Below are 18879 nucleotides of genomic sequence, written 5' to 3'. Positions count from 1 at the left end.
ATATATATATATATATAGTAAAGCAGCCATTTGTTAGCCTTGTACCCACTTCTGTTAAAATGCAGAGTTCATTGTCTCCCCATAATTGGTTGCTATCCATGTCCAATGGTTCAGGGTGGTGGAGTGACCAAAACATGTTTTGTCACCTTAGTGCCCTCCAGATTTTTCAGACTACAACTCCTACTATGGCTGTGGAACTGAAGACTTGAAAACATATGGAAGACAGCGGGTTGGTCAGTGTTGGGCTAGCATTAAGCATCTAGAGCAGGTATGAATAACTTTTGGCCCTCTGGGTATTGCTGAACTACAAGTCCCATTGTCATTGGGTATGCTTGCTGGAGCTGATGATCTAGAACAGGGACGTCTAACTCCCATGAAACCATGTTACCCCAAGCACCAAAACTGATGCTTTCAACCCAGGAGAAACCAAAGAGCTCTGGAACACATTCCAAAGTGTGTTTATCCAGAAGCAAGTCTATATATTGAGTTTAATGTACCCAGAATTTTTTGCCTCAGATGAGGGCCCTAAAAAGGGCTGATCCGTGACAACCACATCGCTTACTTTGCCAGGCCTTGGTTGGAAAGCAGCTGCTTGAGATGCTGAGACAAAAGTTTCTTTTCAAGGGACAGCCGTATCCAGGCTCGAGCTCGGCCAACATCAGTCTTAATTTCACTCATGTTCTGAATGTGCCTGAAGGAAAATAAAGAAACCCATAAGTTAAAAAGAAAGAAAGAAAGAAAGAAAGAAAGAAAGAAAGAAAGAAAGAAAGAAACGCACTTCTTATATGTTGCAAGATTTTCAGCTAAGTAACTGAGACTGGTGTGAGAAGACTTCAAGCTTGAGAGAGATATTTTCCTTCTATTTTTGGAACCAAATTTGGTCAGTCAGAGACACATGCAAAATGATAGTTCAGAGACTGAGCCAATTACCTTCTCCATCCCATAAACCCGTGCTAGAATGACCTGCATGTACACTTACATATTTTCATCTATGTTACTATGGATCAGGTGTTACATGCTTCCTCCCAGTTCTTAGAAAGACTTAATAGGGTAGCAGATAGCAAACCTCTGAATGAGACTCCTTAGTTGCTGTGCAGGTACCAGGCTGCACCAAGGCCTGCTGGGAATAACGTAACTATGTGAGAAGCTTTAGGTCACACTGAAGAAGAAGAAGAGTTTGGATTTGATATCCCACTTTATCACTACCCGAAGGAGTCTCAAAGCGGCTAACATTCTCCTTTCCCTTCCTCCCCCACAACAAACACTCTGTGAGGTGAGTGAGGCTGAGAGACTTCAGAGAAGTGTGACTAGCCCAAGGTCACCCAGCAGCTGCATGTGGAGGAGCGGAGACGCGAGCCCGGTTCACCAGATTACGAATCTACCACTCTTAACCACTACACCACACTGGCTACACACCAGGAGCCTACACACCATGGCTGCTCCCTCTGCCATCACTACCCCAGTTCCAGAAGGGATAAATGCTGGCATGGATAGGAGCTGTGTTGTTGCTGCAGCAGCAGCTGAGCTGCAACAGTTAAGAAGAGAAGGCTGCTTATATCACATGCCAGAACTGCAATACGCTACAATATATTTGCACAGCCCCAAACACTGCATTGCTTCCTGCAGCTTTTCAAAAACAAAGTGCCTGCCAGGATTTGCTCCGCATACATCCCTGACCTCAGTTAATAGTTTTGCCTGAGATGACACAAATTTATTGTGGTTCCCAACTCCTCACACAATTAAGACCTAAAGGGAGCCCTTGAAACTCCGGCAGGCTGTTTCAAAGCAGTGAGATAATCCCCTACAGCTCCCTTTGTCCTTTGTTAACAACTCCCACAGCCTCCCCTTCCTTGAGCAGTGACTCACTGCAACCATCCAAATAACTACAAAAGAGCCTTGCTTCTGGCGCTCCCAACACTTGCTGCAAAGCAGCCCCCTCATTTTTTGGCTCAGTCTCTGACAGGCAGCTCTTAGGCTTCCCAGCACAACACAACTGGGCATGTGATCAGAAGTCCTTGAGAAATGCGATGCACACACATTATTCACCCGCATCGTGCTGAAACATTCAGCTTAGCTATTTAAAGCCTTCTGATAGGGGACTATATCAAAGCAGTTGCCTCCCTGTTCCCATCTTTGATCATGAGCTCCTTTTAAAAGCACCAAAACACTAAAGGCAGATAAATAATTTCCCTAACCTTGCCAAAGAAAATGGAGGTGGACATTGATGGCTGTTTCCACTCAGACCCAAAGGGTGGAAACTTTGTCCGCAGTATGCTCTCCTCTGCATGCAAAGATATGCTCAGGGAAGCAAATTAGACACAACAGATGATAACACAAAACTGAAATGTATTAGAGCTACCTTACGCTCTGGGGCTGATGGTAACATTCAGACTCTTGGCAAGGATGCTTTAAATATTCAGGATGAAGCCACAATGGGTTAGCCCAGCAAAGTCATTCTGTTAGCTCAAGGACTTCTGTTTTCAAAGAGGGTGTTTCTTTTTCTGAAAGACTGAGTAGTTCTGGTGTGGGAGGGAGACTATTTATCTGGAATGGACTGAGGTGAGGAGAATGAGATGGGGCTCTCCTTTTAAGCCCTAGGAGTAGACTAGGTTGAGCAATGTCTTCTGTCACTCCCAGGCACTGCCCACAGAAGCCCAAGAATGGATTCTGGATGGCTCCCTAGAGACCAGTCCTACCCTTGCTCTCCTGCCCAGCTGGCCGTAGGACTCGGGTGGCGCTGTGGTCTAAACAACTGAGCCTCTTGGGCTTGCCGATCAGAAGGTCAGTGGTTCGAATGCCCATGATGGGTTCAGCTCCCGTTGCTCTGTCCCAGCTCCTGCCAACCTAGCAGTTCAAAGGCACACCAGTGCAAGTAGATAAATAGGTACTGCTGTGGCAGGAAGGTAAACAGTGTTTCCGTGCGCTCTGGTTTCTGTCACGGTGTTCCGTTGCGCCAGAAGCGGTTCAGTCATCCTGGCCACATGACCCGGAAAGCTGTCTGTGGACAAATGCTGGCTCCCTCGGCCTGAAAGCTAGATGAGCGCCGCAACCCCATAGGCGCCTTTGACCGGACTTCACCATCCAGGGGTACCTTTTTTTTTACCTAGCATGCACAAATACCCCACAATCACAGAAAAGGGTGCCTGTTACCCCCACCTCACATGGAACCACAGACTGGCTTCCCCAGTAAGTGAGGGAATTGTGACTTGCTGAGTGAGCTTCATGGATGAGTGGGGATCAGAACCTATATCCCCTGGGCCTAATCTAACACTACACCATACTGACATATCACATCACATCCCTGAAGCTGTGCGGGAAAAGATTCCTCTCCCTGACTCATTCTTTCCATGCTCTCAAGTATTGCAAAAAAACAACAACCCCAAGGCAAAATATATTTGATGGCCATAGAGCTGTAATATGCATCAGGATTCAGTTTTAGGCTGTGGTATCAACATTTTAAGCCAACATTTTACATATTGAATCTCATACCTCATATCACTGATAAGCGAGACTCTCAGAGTAGGTAGCATAAGCCCTGTGTCAGACTTCCTTCGTTCTGGCCCTACGGCAACTGTGGAGTTGGGGGGGGGGGGGAGGGAAAGCTGCATTAATTTGTTAGCAACACATTATCAGGAAGCTGCAGAAATAATCCTAAGCCTCTTTCAGAACTCCACCAGGAGCAGAAGGATGTCATGCAAAGACATTTCTACTTGTCTGCCACAGTTTTACATCATGGCAGCTTACTGGTTACTTTTCCCTTTAGTTAATCCAGAGCTGGACTCTGTAGATTTAAGAAGAATCAGAAAAAAATGCTTCCACTTTTACAATTGTAAAAGCTACACAAGCCTGTTCCGTGCAAACGTCGTTGTGTGTTTTTTTTACACACGAAAAAAATCCTTATGCCAATTCCTGCAACCGAAATGCAAATGATAAAGTGTTTGGAATTATGCAAGTTATTACCCTCATGTAAAAGGCATGTTATGCCCAATTGCGTAGTCTAATTTCAGTGCCTACTGTTCAGCCTTTTCATTACCATGAATAACACACAGATCCCTCCCTATCAGTCTGGCTAGCTCCAAGCATTAAATAGCTACACATCACAAAACTTTATATATTAGAAGCAGAAATATGTCATTGAAGTTTTACAGGCTAGAGCTGCAGTAAAGGGAACACTCTACTTTTCATTCCAATCCTTCCTCCTTAGGTCTTCTTTTTTTTTATCATCGCCCCCCATCCCGCAACCCCTTGTCTCCTCCACTCTTATCCTCCTCCAATTTGCCATCTTTCCATGCCATTGTCCATCTCCCAGCCAATATGGAACAAATCCTTCCCATCTTCCTGGTGGGGGAGAGAGGAAGAGCATCAAGGATGGAAGAGACTAGAGAAGGAATGTGTGGCCTTCCAAGAGGTTGTTAGGACTCCCAACTTTCATCAGCACCAGCCAGTGTGGACAGTCTGTGTTTGTCAACTGATTCCAGCTGTACCAGAAGCAAACACTCATCTTCAAAATTGTGGGAATAAACAGCCTATTTAAATGCCATTAAATACTTCAGAACAAGTTAACATTCTCATATAAGCTTGCTGTGGGTACCCACAAACAATAATGCAACTGCTTCTGTAATATTTTACTGATAAGGGCAACTCAGCAGTTTTTGATCCAAAGGATCAAGTCCTAGGAGAAATTACTGCAAAACACACCAAGACAAAAACTGAGTCACTCTGCAAAACAGTGTGCCCGCCAACTATTTGGATCTCTGCAGGTGTTAGCAAATTTTAAGAGTACTTTTATTTCTCTTCCTTCTTTGGCCATCACCCGTAGTTGAGTTAAAATTTCTTTTATAAGGTACAGCTATTGATGCTGCACAAAACCACTTGACCAAAGTATTCTGTACTCACTTGGGGATTCTGCAAGCCGCTCCTGTTTCTCTTCCCTCTCCTGGTATTGAATTAAATGGGACCACAATGCAGATTTCCCCTTAAAAACAAAACAGATTTTTAGAAACCATTTGCAGCTTTTCCTGCTGCACAGTGCAGATATACCTAAATCAGTTTTATGATGTCACTTTTATATTTCCCTGCAGAGCAAAACACTGCATTTTAGCCTGTGAGGCAGGTTAGGTTTAAAGAGAGTGGTTTCCCCCGGGGCCACCTGATAAGCTTCACAGGAGAAGTTTGAACCTGAGAGTCTTGTATCAGAGTCCAACAGTTTTACTGCTACACCACAATGGCTCTTGCCACGCAGCACATGAAACTATGAATGGAAGAACTATGCAAGCCACACTCTGATTTGCACCTTTCTATCCTGTAGATTTACATGGGGCTTGGAGCCCTGCATATCTGGACTCCAGAATCAGAACCAATCACCACCATGGCATTCAGCTAACCTATAACTCTTTGACTGATTGACTTGACTGATTATGATTCTATATGTATAATCTAATTGAGATTCCTGCATTGTAGGGGGTTGGACTAGATGACTCTCAGGGAGCCTTCCAACTCTACAGTTCTATGGTTCCAGGTACTTCAACCCGTTCATCCAATCCAACAAGTTAGAGCTGCATGTGTAAGTACTTATATTCCTTATATTGCATCACAAACTCACCGATACCCATGCTACAAAGGTGCAAGGGCTGCTTTGCGCATGATGCTTTTCCTAAAGAGTGCACTCCCATGTAGGAAAAAGCCCCAAACCCATACCAATTAAGAAACATAGCTAGATGGACCAGTGGTCTGACTCAGGATTCAAGACTCCTTTGCTGAGATGGTTCCATGCAACAACATGCATGATTTCATCCAGTCACGAGGTATCAGGGCTAAAGCAGGTAACTGCTTGAGGTACCGGCAACCCACTGACAGAGCAGACAAGAGTCCTGGGCTAGGTGAATCAATTGTCTAGCAGTGTAAGGCGAACATCATACGTTCCCAGAAGCACTCAAAGATGAGTGACAGCTTAGTCCTAAAAGGGGGCATGAAATATTATAGCGGCTGAGGCTCTTTGTGTCTTCCAAGTCACTGACCTGTTTGACCAGTAGTCCATGACTCCAAATTCTTTCCAGCAAGTCACAAAGGCTAGCGATGAGTGTATTCTCTTCTAGACCCGTAATGTTGGCCTCTCCATGTCCAAGCTCAACAGCTTCATGGCCCATCTTCTCTACCAGCATACGTTTAGTCTGCAAACAAGCAACGGATTTAAAACCATCATTACGCAAAGCATGGAAACGCAATACAGTAGCCCAAGGAATCCACTGAGCTGATTTTTATGCTGATTTTAATTGCTGTCTCTGTTGCTTTATTGCCTTTCTTCTGTGATGCACTTCTATTTTCAAGTTTTGCAAGTGGCCCAAATTTGGCAAAAGGTGCTTTAGAATCGTCTTAGTAAACAAAAAGCAGCCAAACAGCAACTGGATAATCTATCATGCTTTGCTTTAATTTCTAGTGATGTGAACCTCACTGAGGCTGGTTGAAATGTTATGTGAAATAAGCTACAAAGCAGGACTCCCTCTTAGTATGCGCAGAACCAGTGAGATGATCATATATGTAGACTCTCCCAAGGGACAATCCTCTGCAGTCTAACACAAGAGGGGGGAAATACTAGTCTTCTACATACAAACCACTTCCTATCCCATTCATAATAAGTAAACCATAAAAAACAGCCATATTCCCACACATTTTGACAGGAAACTATAGTACACCCGCAAGAATTTGGGCATTCTTTTAGGGCAAAGCTGCCACTCCACAGTGAAGGGTTTGAATGAGGGGACTGGAACCACGCCTCCCAACACAGATGTCTTTTTTTCAGCAAACCACAGTTTACCACACAAACACGCTCAAAATACTTACCTTCATTCGACATTCTTTGAGTAAACCTTCTACGAATTTCCAGTTTGTTTGAGCAATGACAGCAGGAGAAAGATCGGAGAGTTTGGGCTGCCTCAGATTTTTCCCCAAGGTCCTTGCTTCTTGCATGTACTTCTAATCCAATGATAATTAAAAAACAACAAGTAGAATGAACACAAAAAAAACACAGCACGAACACCTCTGCCCTCCTTAATCGACAAAGTAATTCTGCACTAAAAAATAAAACAAAAAATAATAATATGTGGGGCCAAGGTCATCCCCCCCCCCCAAACGTCAAGAAGGTGGAAGTGAGAGGTCAGAGAGGTGGAAATAATACCTGCACAAACAGTAAGTTTTGTGTAGATGGTTTTCAGCAGGGATCAGCCTCATAAATACACAGGTAGGGAGAGAAGGATAGCCTGCAGTTGAACTGCATGGGCTGTCAAACTGGCTACACAGCTCACATCTGTTTTCTGCCTGTTAGTGGAGTCGAATGCAACAGACTACCAAATATATTTTGGTGCCTGAGGCAGAAAGCCCACATCTTCACACACACAAGATATTACAAGATATCCTAGATATTACTGCTGTTCAACTGTACCCCCAGATCTGCTAAAATGCACTGCTTCAGCCTGATGAAATGCAGGGCTGGCAATACTGGGGGGTGGGAGAGATGCATCCTCATATTCTTGGGACACATCTGCCACCCCTGATCATTGGAGGATGAAAGGGGGAGCACAGTAAAGCTTCTGCATGAATCCTTTTGCGGGAAAGGGCTTTGCGATCCTCTCCATACTTCTACCTTGCACCTATGACATTGGAGCAGGCATCCCCAAACTCAGCCCTGCAGCTGTTTTGGGACTACAATTCCCATCATCCCTGACCACTGTGAAGCTAGGGGTGATGGGAGTTGTAGTCCCAAAACATATGGAGGGCCGAGTTTGGGGGTGCCTGCGTTGGAGGCACAAAGAAGAAGAGCAAGGTGGCTTTGAAAAAGCTCTTGATGATCCTCCGCCCCTCTTCCTTTGCACCCCTGATGGCAGAGATGCAAAGGAGAAACGCAAAGGGGGAGGACCAGAATGCTCACAACCCTGAGCAAGGTTCTGCAACAACCATTTTAAGTATTTATTTTTTTCAAAATAAAGTGACTGTGCAAGGATCAAACAGCAACTGCTTTGGAAAAATAACAGTGGAGAGAATGTAGCGACAAGCTAGAGAAAAAGGTGAGGATTAGGACAAGGAAAGGTGGTAGTCATCTTTTAAAGTGTGGTTCCAGTCAGATAAGTAGCAGAAAAAGACCACCTATATGGCCTTGGTCTTTACAAGCCACCTCGACAGTATTAATATGGGAATCAGGAGTTTAGATGTAACAAAAAGCTCTGCATTTGCCGGGACCTGACTGGCCACGCATCTCAATTTTTTTGCCTGCCCAACAAACTATTCTGGAAAATGAGAGGCGGAACTTGAACATCTTTCTTAGTCCTCCTGTTGTAAAACCAACACAAGGCAGGGCCCTGTAACACTGCGAGAATCATCTGCCTGATCAGAACCACACTTTATGGACTGCTATAGAGGGGTGCATAGAATTCTACCCAAAAAAGCAGCGGTTAGCGTGAGAAGGAAAGCAGCTCTGGGCAAAATTAAATAAAACATACCAGACAACATTCAGAGAATGATTTTTTAGGTGGTCGTGCAGGAGGAGGTGGGCCCTGATCCCACTCCCAGAATGCCAGTGAGTTCTGACGGATCAAGAACTCCTCCAATGGCTAAGAGGAAGGTGGATGTAACGAATGGCAGAAGCAGCAGATGGAGAAAAAGGAGGCGGCAGAACATGCATGCATAAGAGTCAAAGCAAAAACAGAAAGAAAGAGTAAATACAGTAAAGGGATGAAGAAATCAAAAAGCATGGAAGCAATTCATATAAAACGTCACAAGGAAATGCTTCTGAGCCGTCACATTCGATAGCATCAGCGCTTACAAATAACACATTCCTTTTGTTTCAGCAGAATAAGCTTTCATATTTGGGTATGTATAAAATGCAGGGCTTCTCGCCCTCCCTAAAACTGCACTCACTGTATTGGATGCAGAATTCAGCAATGTCACAAGGACCAAATGGCATTAAGAATAAAAAGGTAACAAAAAAGAAAGAAGCACAGTGACTTTGGTCCTCGCGAAAACCCTGTGTTGTTCTTGCTTGTTTCAAATGGGCCAAAAAAGATAAATAGGAATAAGACAAAGACGTATAGTGTTTTAACAAGCCACACAGGAATCCCTAACCTTCAGGTGCAGCTATAAATCTAGCACGCCCCCATTTAAAAGGCTAAGCAGCATGCCACTCGCACACAAGTTGCTGGGATGAAACCAAAGCAAAACGTGCTTGTTTTGCTCAAGCACTTAATCTCCAGGAAAGACTTATTTTTGTAAGTCAACTGCTAAGTATAAGGCAGAAAAGAACTGCAATCTGGGGCTCTGAGGGCAGAGCCACTCATTACGGGCAACCTAGGCCTGCTACGTCTCACCTACAAATTGCAGGAAGATTTCTCCTACACTGTCATGTTACCAGGCTGTGTGTTTCCACACCACCAGCAGCCAATGATGTGGAACATGGTTGGGGAAAAACACACACAGCTGCAATATCACAATTAGTACATATAATGCAGTTTGACACTTTTGATGGTACCCCCACTTTGCCCATAACTTACTTCCACCCTGATATAGAGTTCTACGTGTTTATAACTCTGCACAGGAAGGGAGTGCCCTTTTCATGTCAAGCATTCCTCCTGTCTACAGAATTGGATGTGGAATCAGAAGCTCATTGTGCACAGCTCAAAAGGAGAGACCCCTCAAAGTCCAGTAAGACCACCTTGCATGCCCAAGGACAACTTACCCAAGGACTGTTATGGATGGGAAGAAGACTTCCATGCGCTTATGGGGCTCTGCCAACTAGAGGCAGCTTGAGGAGCCTTATATGCACACGGGGCCCTCAGTACAACTAGAAGCCATAATTAAGTTGATGGAAGCTTAGCTTAGCATTCATTTAAATGCATAATTCAGGAGTTGCTTTGATGTTCAGCACACTGGACAAGCGGATCAGCGGGGGTCTGTAATCCTTTCTGAAAACTGAGCCTTTTGTTAAATTGAATGGATTTAGCGATCTTATGGGATAAGGGAGGACATTAAAGCAAGTTCCTCCTGGGAATTAAATCCCTATCATCTCCCATTCCCAGAAGCATTCCTTCTTCTTCCCTGAAGCCATACTGATGCATTTTGGAAGAGCAAGTGAGTGCAACCATAGGAAGAGGCTAACAATAATCTCAAAATACAACCGGCTGAGAGCAATGATTTCTGATTTGAGAGAACAGACCTTTGGGGAAGGAAGAAAGGAAGCCAGTCTACATGTTAGCCTTGCAGGGACAGTGTGCGGGGAGAGGACAATTCTTTCTAGACAGAGATGCACCCTGTTATCTGCTCCTGTCCCAGATTTTTTCCTTGGTGTGGGGAGACGTACATGCTATATGCGGAGGTCTTGCTCTTAAGTTTTGACAAAGCTAATGCAGCCAAACCCTAAATGGATAACAGGTATTGGGTGTCTCTGCTATTAACCACAGCGCTTACCTCTCGTAAGTCATTGTCCAAGCCAATGTGCTCTGAATGTTGCCGGAGGCGATCTTTCCTGCGCTGTGCTGTAGCGCTTCGACTCACCCACCGACTGAGGTTATTTGAAAGAAAGAAAGAAAGAGAGAGAGAGAGAGATGTAAGAAACAATTACATGCCAACTCCGGAGGGGGAAAAGGTTAGCACCGGTACTAGCTCAAGAGAAGACTCATTGAATGTAATGGACATAATTAACTTAGACCCACTTCTTTTAATATTCCAATACAAGCCTCATGACTCCAAAAGGGCCCATTGCAAACTAGAGCAGGGGTCAGCAAACTTTTTCAGCAGGGGGCCGGTCCACTGTCCCTCAGACCTTGTGGGGAGCCAGACTATATTTTGGAGGGGGGGAAATGAACGAATTCCTATGCCCCACAAATAACCCAGTGATGCATTTTAAATAAAAGGACACATTCTACTCATGTAAAAACACGCTGATTCCCGGACCGTCCGCAGGCCGGATTTAGAAGGCGACAGGGCCGGATCTGGCCCCCAGGCCTTAGTTTGCCAACCCATGAACTAGACAGATAGTGACAGAAAGAAAATGAGGAGAAGAGAGGATGCCATGGAGACATTCCAAGTTACTCTTCACTGGCTAGGTCAGAGGTTGCCAATGTGGCATTTACAAATGATAGTGTGCCCAACTAGAGTCTCCTATGATGCCCGTGGAAAGTCTCATTAAATATCCTCTCAAAAATCCACAGCACATGGGAGACTCTTTGGTCTTCCTGCTCAGTTTCTCTTTGCACTGACTCAGCCTCTCCTACCCTGAACACGCCCACTTGTTCATGCCCACATTTTGCTGGATGCCAGCATTGGACGCCCCCTCTCTCATCTGTTTCTGAACAATTAAATGAATTCCAACTGGAAGAGACTTCCACAGGCCAACTAGGTGGGAAAGGGTTTGCCTTAGGTATTCCCCTGTCCAGCTGCAGGAGAATACCTACCGTAAGCTCACAGACCCACCAGGCCACACTGGATCTCAGCTCTTCTAAGGGCCTTCTTAGAGAATGTCTACATTTAAACACATTTACAAAAGCCAAATTCAGCTGAGATCATAAGTGTTACAAATACTAGTGCTCTGATGTTGTTATAGATGCCTGGTAAGGAGAAACAAATTTTCTTCCAGGGCAGCAAGTCAATACTACCAAATCTTCATACTGGAATATGCCCCTTCCTGGTTTCCTTAAAAGAAAAAAAGAGGGCAGGAACTTCTCCCTGCATTAGCTCCCCCTTCCCCACACTGGAATGAACACACCCCAAACACCACACTCTTCATTAAATCCAAGTCCAAGGCAGGATACAATATAATAAACAAAAGGCATAAAACATAATGGGTGGAATTCAATTAGGTTTTTTTCAGAGCAGACCACTGAAATTAATGAACATGACTAAGTTAGGCCCATTAGCTTCAATGGGTCTACTCAACATAAAACCTGGTTGAATACCACCCAATAAAATGCTGTTATATAAAAATACTAATATAACCTTAATACAACAAATCAGTCAGGGGATCTTCATCAGTAATAATTTAGCAAAAGGCCTGGGCAAACAAGCACGTTTTTAACTGGTGCTGAGGCCCGACAGGATCAGTGCCCATTAAACCTGCAAGGGAAGGGTGCTCCACAATTGGGGTGCCAGTATCAAAATCATTCTCCCTCATGTACAGTATAGAGGACACTGCTAAAGATAAAAATCCAGGGTTTCTTACTCCATTTGCAAAAACGTTCAGAGATGTAAACGGCTCTTGTGCTCATTTTGCTGGTTGCTCTACCAAACCAATACATGTGACGCATTATGCTCCTTTGTAAGTAATTACAAAGAATTACAGGATAATCAGTGGAGATTAGTGTATTAGAGAGCTTATTTAATTACTTTGATTTCACAGCATACGTGTTCTGATTCCCTCCAAGTTAACCTGCAGTTTAAAATCAATCAAAGAAAACCCAATGAAGATGTCTGCTCCTGCTTGATTATAACTCCTTTTGTTACCAGAAAAAGAGAATCTGGAGACTCTGATTGGAACTCGAAAAATCAACATTTCGTAACAGGTTAAATGCTTATAGTTCAGCTCCAAATACAAAGCTTGTAACTGGCAAGAACAAAATACAATGTCCAGGGGATAACAGGAAGCGTCAGTGCAGATGATAAAGTACTGGAATAATATAGCCTTGTAAATAAGCCCATAGCAACTAGCATGTAAATTGTAATTTTTTTTCTAGTGTGCTAAGATGCTATAAAAGCTTGTGTTTCCACAGAGGAAGAGAAGCCCCATACCTGAACTTTGTCCCCTCTCTGCTAACCTACTTGGTTAAAAGGTGGTTTTTACAGCTATCCTGCATTTCCATTCAGGCTGAGGCTGGAGGAGTTTCTCTTCCACTGCAGCCAGTCTACTCACTTACCCACAAAGAACTTAGCTACATGAAATCTCTGGTCACCTATAGCTAACTAGGCTTCTGCAATATATCCTCAAAGTGATTTGGCACAGGCTGCAGCACCTGAAGCTACTGGATACTCTTCACGGGAAAGCCTCATAGAAGGTACGCTACGCAGTGATGGCCAAACTTGGCCCTCCAGCTGTTTTGGCACTACAACTCCCACCATCCCTAGGTAACAGGACCGGTGATCAGGGATGATGGGAACTGTAGTCCCAAAACAGCTGGAGGGCTACAGTAATGCTGCCAAGGGCAAAGTACAAGCTCATATCTAGGTATCGCTGGGGTTTTTTTCAGTGACTGAGGGAACGGAATCCTAAATCGGCAAAGCAGCCTAGAGACTACACTGAAAGAACTATTCCCATGCATTCCAAGGGGTTATTACAGTTGCAAAAGCTTACTTGTTGTTGGTAGGCCCAGCTGCCAGCACGTCTGACTGAAGCTTAGGGAAGAAGCCCTGTTCATATTTGCCTTGGCCTATCTTCATATCAAGCAAATGAGGATGGATTGCAGTGTGATCAATCTTCGTCAGCCGCTGTTCAATGGCCTGAGCTGAAAATAGCAATTAACACACAAACAATTTCTTTTTTAGTTAAATGAAACCAAGGAGCTTTTCTTCCACAGGCAGGATCTATCTCTGGAGCCAGCACACCTGAGTTAAGTTGTGGTCAGTCTATATAGGTGAGGCAAGACCCATAGCTGTCAACTTTTCACTTTTTTAAGGGAAATTCCCTTATTCCGAATAGGATTCCTCGCAAGTAAAGGGAAAAGTTGACAGCTATGGCAAGAACAGAGGCCATTAGTAGACAGGACCATGCTTACTATTAGGGACTCCTAAAAAAATTGTTCACCAACAGCATATCGCTTGAGTCATCATTGCTAAATGGGAATGAGGGAAGCTGCTTCTCAAAACGCGGGCTGAAATATCGGTATGTCCATATTCAAAACCAACTCTGTTCCTTGGTGAACAATTGGAGCAAAATGCTGGAGGTGAAGGAACACAAGATTCCATGCCTGTGTGTTAGTCAAACAAACATTGGGTGCTGGATTCAGATCTGTGGGGTTAAGAGATCAGAAGGAAACTTGATACTACTATCAACTTGAAGCGCATGAGGTTCTGGTGCCACCATATCAACCGAAACTAGCCTCCGAAGAAAAAGCAGACCTGAAAATTTAAAATGGTTTCAAACACAAATTAAACTTTTTTGTTTGGCTATTTAAATCCCAGTGTTTCATTTCTAAACATAAAAGAAAATGGAAAAACAACACATTTTGACAGATCATATCTAGCCAGCTGCAATAAATACCTTCAGTGACAGTAGAATAGCTTTCACAGGTAAAAAGGAATTGCGCAGCTAAATCCCTCCACAGGGACTTTTACATTCTAAATGGATCCAGTCAACATTTTTTATTGTAGAAGGTTTTAGGGGGTGGGCTGGCAAGTTAGATTTTTAATTCCGATTCTCCTGCTGGTTTCCATGAACTCTCAGATTGTACTAACCCAATTTAATGCTTTGTTTTTCTTGAGGTGTTTTGCATTGCTCCTTTTTGTTTTACTGCACTGTAAGGTGCCTCAAAGGTGGTGAAGGGGACTCAAAGGAGGGATATAAATTAAAGCAAATGAATTAACTAAATCAAATAGGGTAAAATACAACTTCTGAGTAGCTAGTATCTTTCTTTCTTTCTTTCTTTCTTTCTTTCTTTCTTTCTTTCTTTCTTTCTTTTTCTTTCTTTCTTTCTCCCTCTCTCTCTCTCTCTCTCTCCCTCTCTTTTGAAGCTTGTACACTGACAACTGATAGACCTGTACATACCTGCTTCTTTCAATGTGTTGCACTTCTGATATGTAGACGTTCTTAGTGAAGGAACCCGGACATTATACAGCCTTATCTTCTCGATTCGGGAATCAAACACTCGCAAAAATGGGTCTTTTTCCTCCCAATGGGACATAATTTTATTGTCGATGAATGTTGCAAACATTTGAGTTTCAATGAAGTGTGAGAGGAATGGGAGGTAAGGCTCAGGTTGGTCAGAGAGAAACGAAGCCTAGAGTTGAGGGAACCCAAAAGAAAGTTACACCTTGCAGTATACTTGTTTTCCATTTCAGTAATTGTCCAATTACCGTATTTTTTGCTCTATAAGACTCACTTTTCCCCTCCTAAAAAGTAAGGGGAAATGTGTGTGCGTCTTATGGAGCAAATGCAGGCTGCGCAGCTATCCCAGACGCCAGAACAGCAAGAGGGATCGCTGCTTTCACTGTGCAGCGATCCCTCTTGTTGTTCTGGCTTCTTAGATTCAGAATATTTTTTTCTTGTTTTCCTCCTCCAAAAACTAGGTGCGTCTTATGGTCTGGTGCATCTTATAGAGCGAAAAATATGGTATGTCCCAAGCATACTTTCACAGGGAGCATGCATAGCCCAATAGCAAACAGTGACCTAGTTGGCACGTCACACTAAACCAAATTGAAAAGAAACTATGGTTTCATGCCAATGAGCTCAGGCAGTTCTGTAGCACTCCTTCCCTGCTCAAGCTGCACTATGAATGAAACAGCCTGCAGTCTGGCGTACAACGTCATCCAAACCCAGACTTGTGGTTTGTTTCCTCCCATAAAGCTACAAGCAGTAACCAAGATCTGTTCTCGTCTTAATACTCAAGATTCTTTGGAGGAAACAATTCATAAGACCAAGTTCAGAGGACACAAGCCAGACCATGGTCTATTCGTCTGCAGTGCAGCAGCCTGAACGAGAGAGAGAGGAGCATCATGAGAACTTGTTCACATATAACCATAGTTAGTTTTAAACTATGGTTTAATGTGACACGACAGTGTCAGAGATAAGAAAATAAAAAACATGATTGCACCAAGATCTCCAATCCAAAATTTCTCACCAGTTCTAGTTTGTCTCACTCTAGTTCCTATTTGCTACTTTTTACTCTTATTACACAGAATGGTTACCATTGTTGGCCGAGAGGCACTTTTTTCAAGGCAGATATCCAGGGCCAAATATCTCACCCAAGGAAATGATAGCCTTGACTTGGTCACAAAGACTACTCCATAAATATGTGTGTATATATATATATATGTATGTATGTATATATATATATATATATATATATATATATATATATATGAACAAAGGAAGGACAACTTTGCCATTACTGGCAATAAAGAAATCCCACAAGATTCTGATAAATTTTCCATACCAAATCTATGGTTCAAAAAAGAGAAAAACCCATGTCAGCATCATTTTGGATCAATTTGAGAAGTTATTTCATCAGCTGCCTCCTCAAGTATTCCTCCTCTTACTCAACATGCAACTGAAGTATTTTCTAGTAAGAAAAATAAACCAGTCACCTAACAAGGCCTAGACAAAACCAGGCTGCATCTAAATCATGGGTGAGGGGACCTGCTTTACCACAGCTCCCATGAGCCCCGACAACTGGCCATGTGGGAGTGGGTGGGAGTGTGGATGTTAACAGAGCCCAACAACATCTGGAAAGCCATAGGTTTCCCACCCCTGACCTAAATAACAGCCGTCCCCATTTACACTTGCTAAGCAATTTCGGGTGCCAAAATTTGAAAAGAGCTTTTGCTATTTGAATGGGAAAAGAGAATCTAAATATATACCGTATTTTTCGCCCTATAGAACACACTTTTCCCCCTCAAAAAATGAAGGGGAAATGTGTGTGCATCCTATGGGGCGAATGCAGGCTTCAGGAAGCTATCTGCAAGCCTTGCAAGCCCGGTGGGAGTTCCCGCGGGCTTGCAAGGCTTGCGGGCAGCAGCCTGCAGCCCGAAGCATGGGGCGCCCTCCGGAGGACGACCCGTGCTTCGCGCAGGTGTATGCAAGCCTTGCGAGCCCGGCAGGAGTAGCCGCCGGGCTTGCAAGGCTTGTGGATAGCAGCCTGTTCTGGGGGGGAAATAATTTTTTAAAATTCATTCCCCCCCCCAAAAAAAATAAGAGGTGCGCCCTATGGGCCAGTGCTATCGACATGAAGCTGCCTTAATGCCAAACCGTTTAGCTGATGTAACTCAGTATTCTCTAACTCAAAAGTATTTGGGGATCCTTTAAACCAGAGATAGGGGACTGAACTTAGGACGCTGCAAATGAGATCATGTGCTCTACCACTGAGGCAAGGCAACCGAATTGATTGTTACAAGGAAAATATTTGGTTGCTTTTACTTTGTCAAAATTTTGCATCTGTTCCCTGTTGGTCAGCCACGATTCCCTGTCTTGTGCCGCTTGAATGACGAAAGCATCATAGTCAGAAAACATCTGCGTGAAGCGGTTGGCGAAGACCTCTCGTAGCTGAACGTTCAGTTTGTAGTCCCTCAGCTCCCCGTCTTCACACTGGAGCTTAACATTCCTTTCCTTCTCTTCCAGAGGAATGCTGATGCTCATTTTATCCACTGTCACCCCTGTTCTCTTTGCCAAAGCGTGGAGGCGGGCAATAGTCTCATTGCCCTTGAGCAACTCATACATGTTGATGGTGTTGCTTGGTACGTTCCCATTTTTTTTGTCATTGGCCAAGTCATTGAGGACTAGGTTCTTAAACTTGGTGGCACTCTCGCTACAATGGAGGGTGCCCTCAAGGGGAATTCCAAACTGAAGCAGAACTTCGGAGATTTCCTGGATGAAATCCGGCTTGTTGGGAAACTGAGGAAGTTCCTCTGGTAACTCAATAAAGTGGTTATCGATATCCACGAAGCAGAGGTTAGCCTGGAGGGGGGGAAAGCCAAATATTATTATTAAATGTATTAGTTGCCTAATACAGAAATAGTCTCTTTTGGGGGGGGGTGAAATAGTCTCTTGGAGACAAAGTGAAATATACTAATCAACACACTAAAAAATGCAACACATCACATCAACAACGGCAACATAAGAAATACATAGGTAATGATAACCCATCAGCTCACATAAAATATTCAGAAGTCATTTTGAACAGGCAGGGATGCCTTTACAGGGAAATCCTTGGGAAGACTTTAAACAAACAGACAAAACAAAACAAACCTTTCCAACTGATTGGGGTATGGGCAAAATATTCATGCCAGAGGCAGCTTAATCCAAATATTCTCTCCTACTAAAGTACTATTATAGAAAACCCAAGAATGAGCCATTGGCTCCCCTCTAGTAGTGCCCAAATGTTTGTCGCCTGTCCAACAGTGAGGCTGGCTTCAAAAATATACACAACGGTTTCACCACATACAGGGGATCTTTTGTTTGGAAATATAAAGTAATCCAACTTTTACATAAACCAGTAAACCCTCAAAATAAAGAGTGGTGCCTTGGAAGAGATTACTATTCCCCACCCCCACGACTCAGCTAGAGTCTGAAATTCATTGCTCATGAATTTGCTGTGCTGAATCCAGTTTGTTTCCCCGCAAGGGAGCCGAGGCCTCAGATGTACCAACCATGACAAAGTAGCATAACAGGAGACCTAGATATTCACAAGGGCAATGGCAACTCATTCTAGTCAGTCTTTGAACTGATATTTAATTGGTACCAGCACTCGGTTGTTTTCTCTAGGGTGTGTTGAAGAAGTCCACTTGCAATGCGCTTCTCACAGGAAGGAAAAGGCAGGAATCTGAACTAAATCCCCAAATTACATTAATTAGCTGCCTCATATGCTTAGAGATATATTTTAAAAACAGGACATGAAGCAGGGAAGGACTGCAAGGTTCAGAAGTTCAACGGGGCATCTACGGTGTTATCTTTTCGGTGTCAGCTTAATTACTTTCCCAAGCATTAGGTGTTGAGATTTTATAAAACTACATTCTAGTTTATTTGAGCATTAGCTTTATCTGTTCTTTCTACATATTATATTGTGAGGATGAGGACCTGCATTTATTATTTTATAGACGACCCTTGTGTCAATAATAACATGGGTGAGATAAAATGCCAAAATAAATTGAGTGTAGGAGGAGGATCTACAAGATAAGCTCAACTCCATGCTGCAC

At 43.6% G+C, this 18879-nt stretch overlaps 1 protein-coding gene across 9 annotated transcripts in view; it reads right to left on the bottom strand.

Moving 5' to 3' along the window:
• Positions 1-18879, bottom strand: part of DENND5B (DENN domain containing 5B) — a 98532-nt gene that overhangs the window by 14871 nt on the left and 64782 nt on the right. For 3 of the 9 annotated variants that reach the window (XM_083401328.1, XM_083401327.1, XM_083401329.1), the window contains 9 exons: positions 17105-17641; positions 14738-14969; positions 13328-13478; positions 10453-10546; positions 6841-6972; positions 6018-6170; positions 4897-4975; positions 3490-3571; positions 563-691 (listed from right to left, as the gene is read on the bottom strand). In XM_083401328.1, the coding sequence (XP_083257454.1) occupies positions 563-691; positions 3490-3571; positions 4897-4975; positions 6018-6170; positions 6841-6972; positions 10453-10546; positions 13328-13478; positions 14738-14969; positions 17105-17641 (1589 nt within the window). Of the gene's footprint in view, positions 1-562; positions 692-3489; positions 3572-4896; positions 4976-6017; positions 6171-6840; positions 6973-8492; positions 8604-10452; positions 10547-13327; positions 13479-14019; positions 14092-14737; positions 14970-17104; positions 17642-18879 lie in introns of all 9 variants that reach the window. The other 6 variants (XM_083401322.1, XM_083401321.1, XM_083401326.1 and 3 more) reach the window with 3 other exon arrangements.

Source organism: Podarcis tiliguerta (assembly GCF_965153285.1).
Source record: "Podarcis tiliguerta genome assembly, chromosome: 10".
In the NCBI taxonomy this organism is placed as follows: Eukaryota; Metazoa; Chordata; class Lepidosauria; order Squamata; family Lacertidae; genus Podarcis; species Podarcis tiliguerta.
This window is presented reverse-complemented; position numbering and strand designations above follow the sequence as displayed.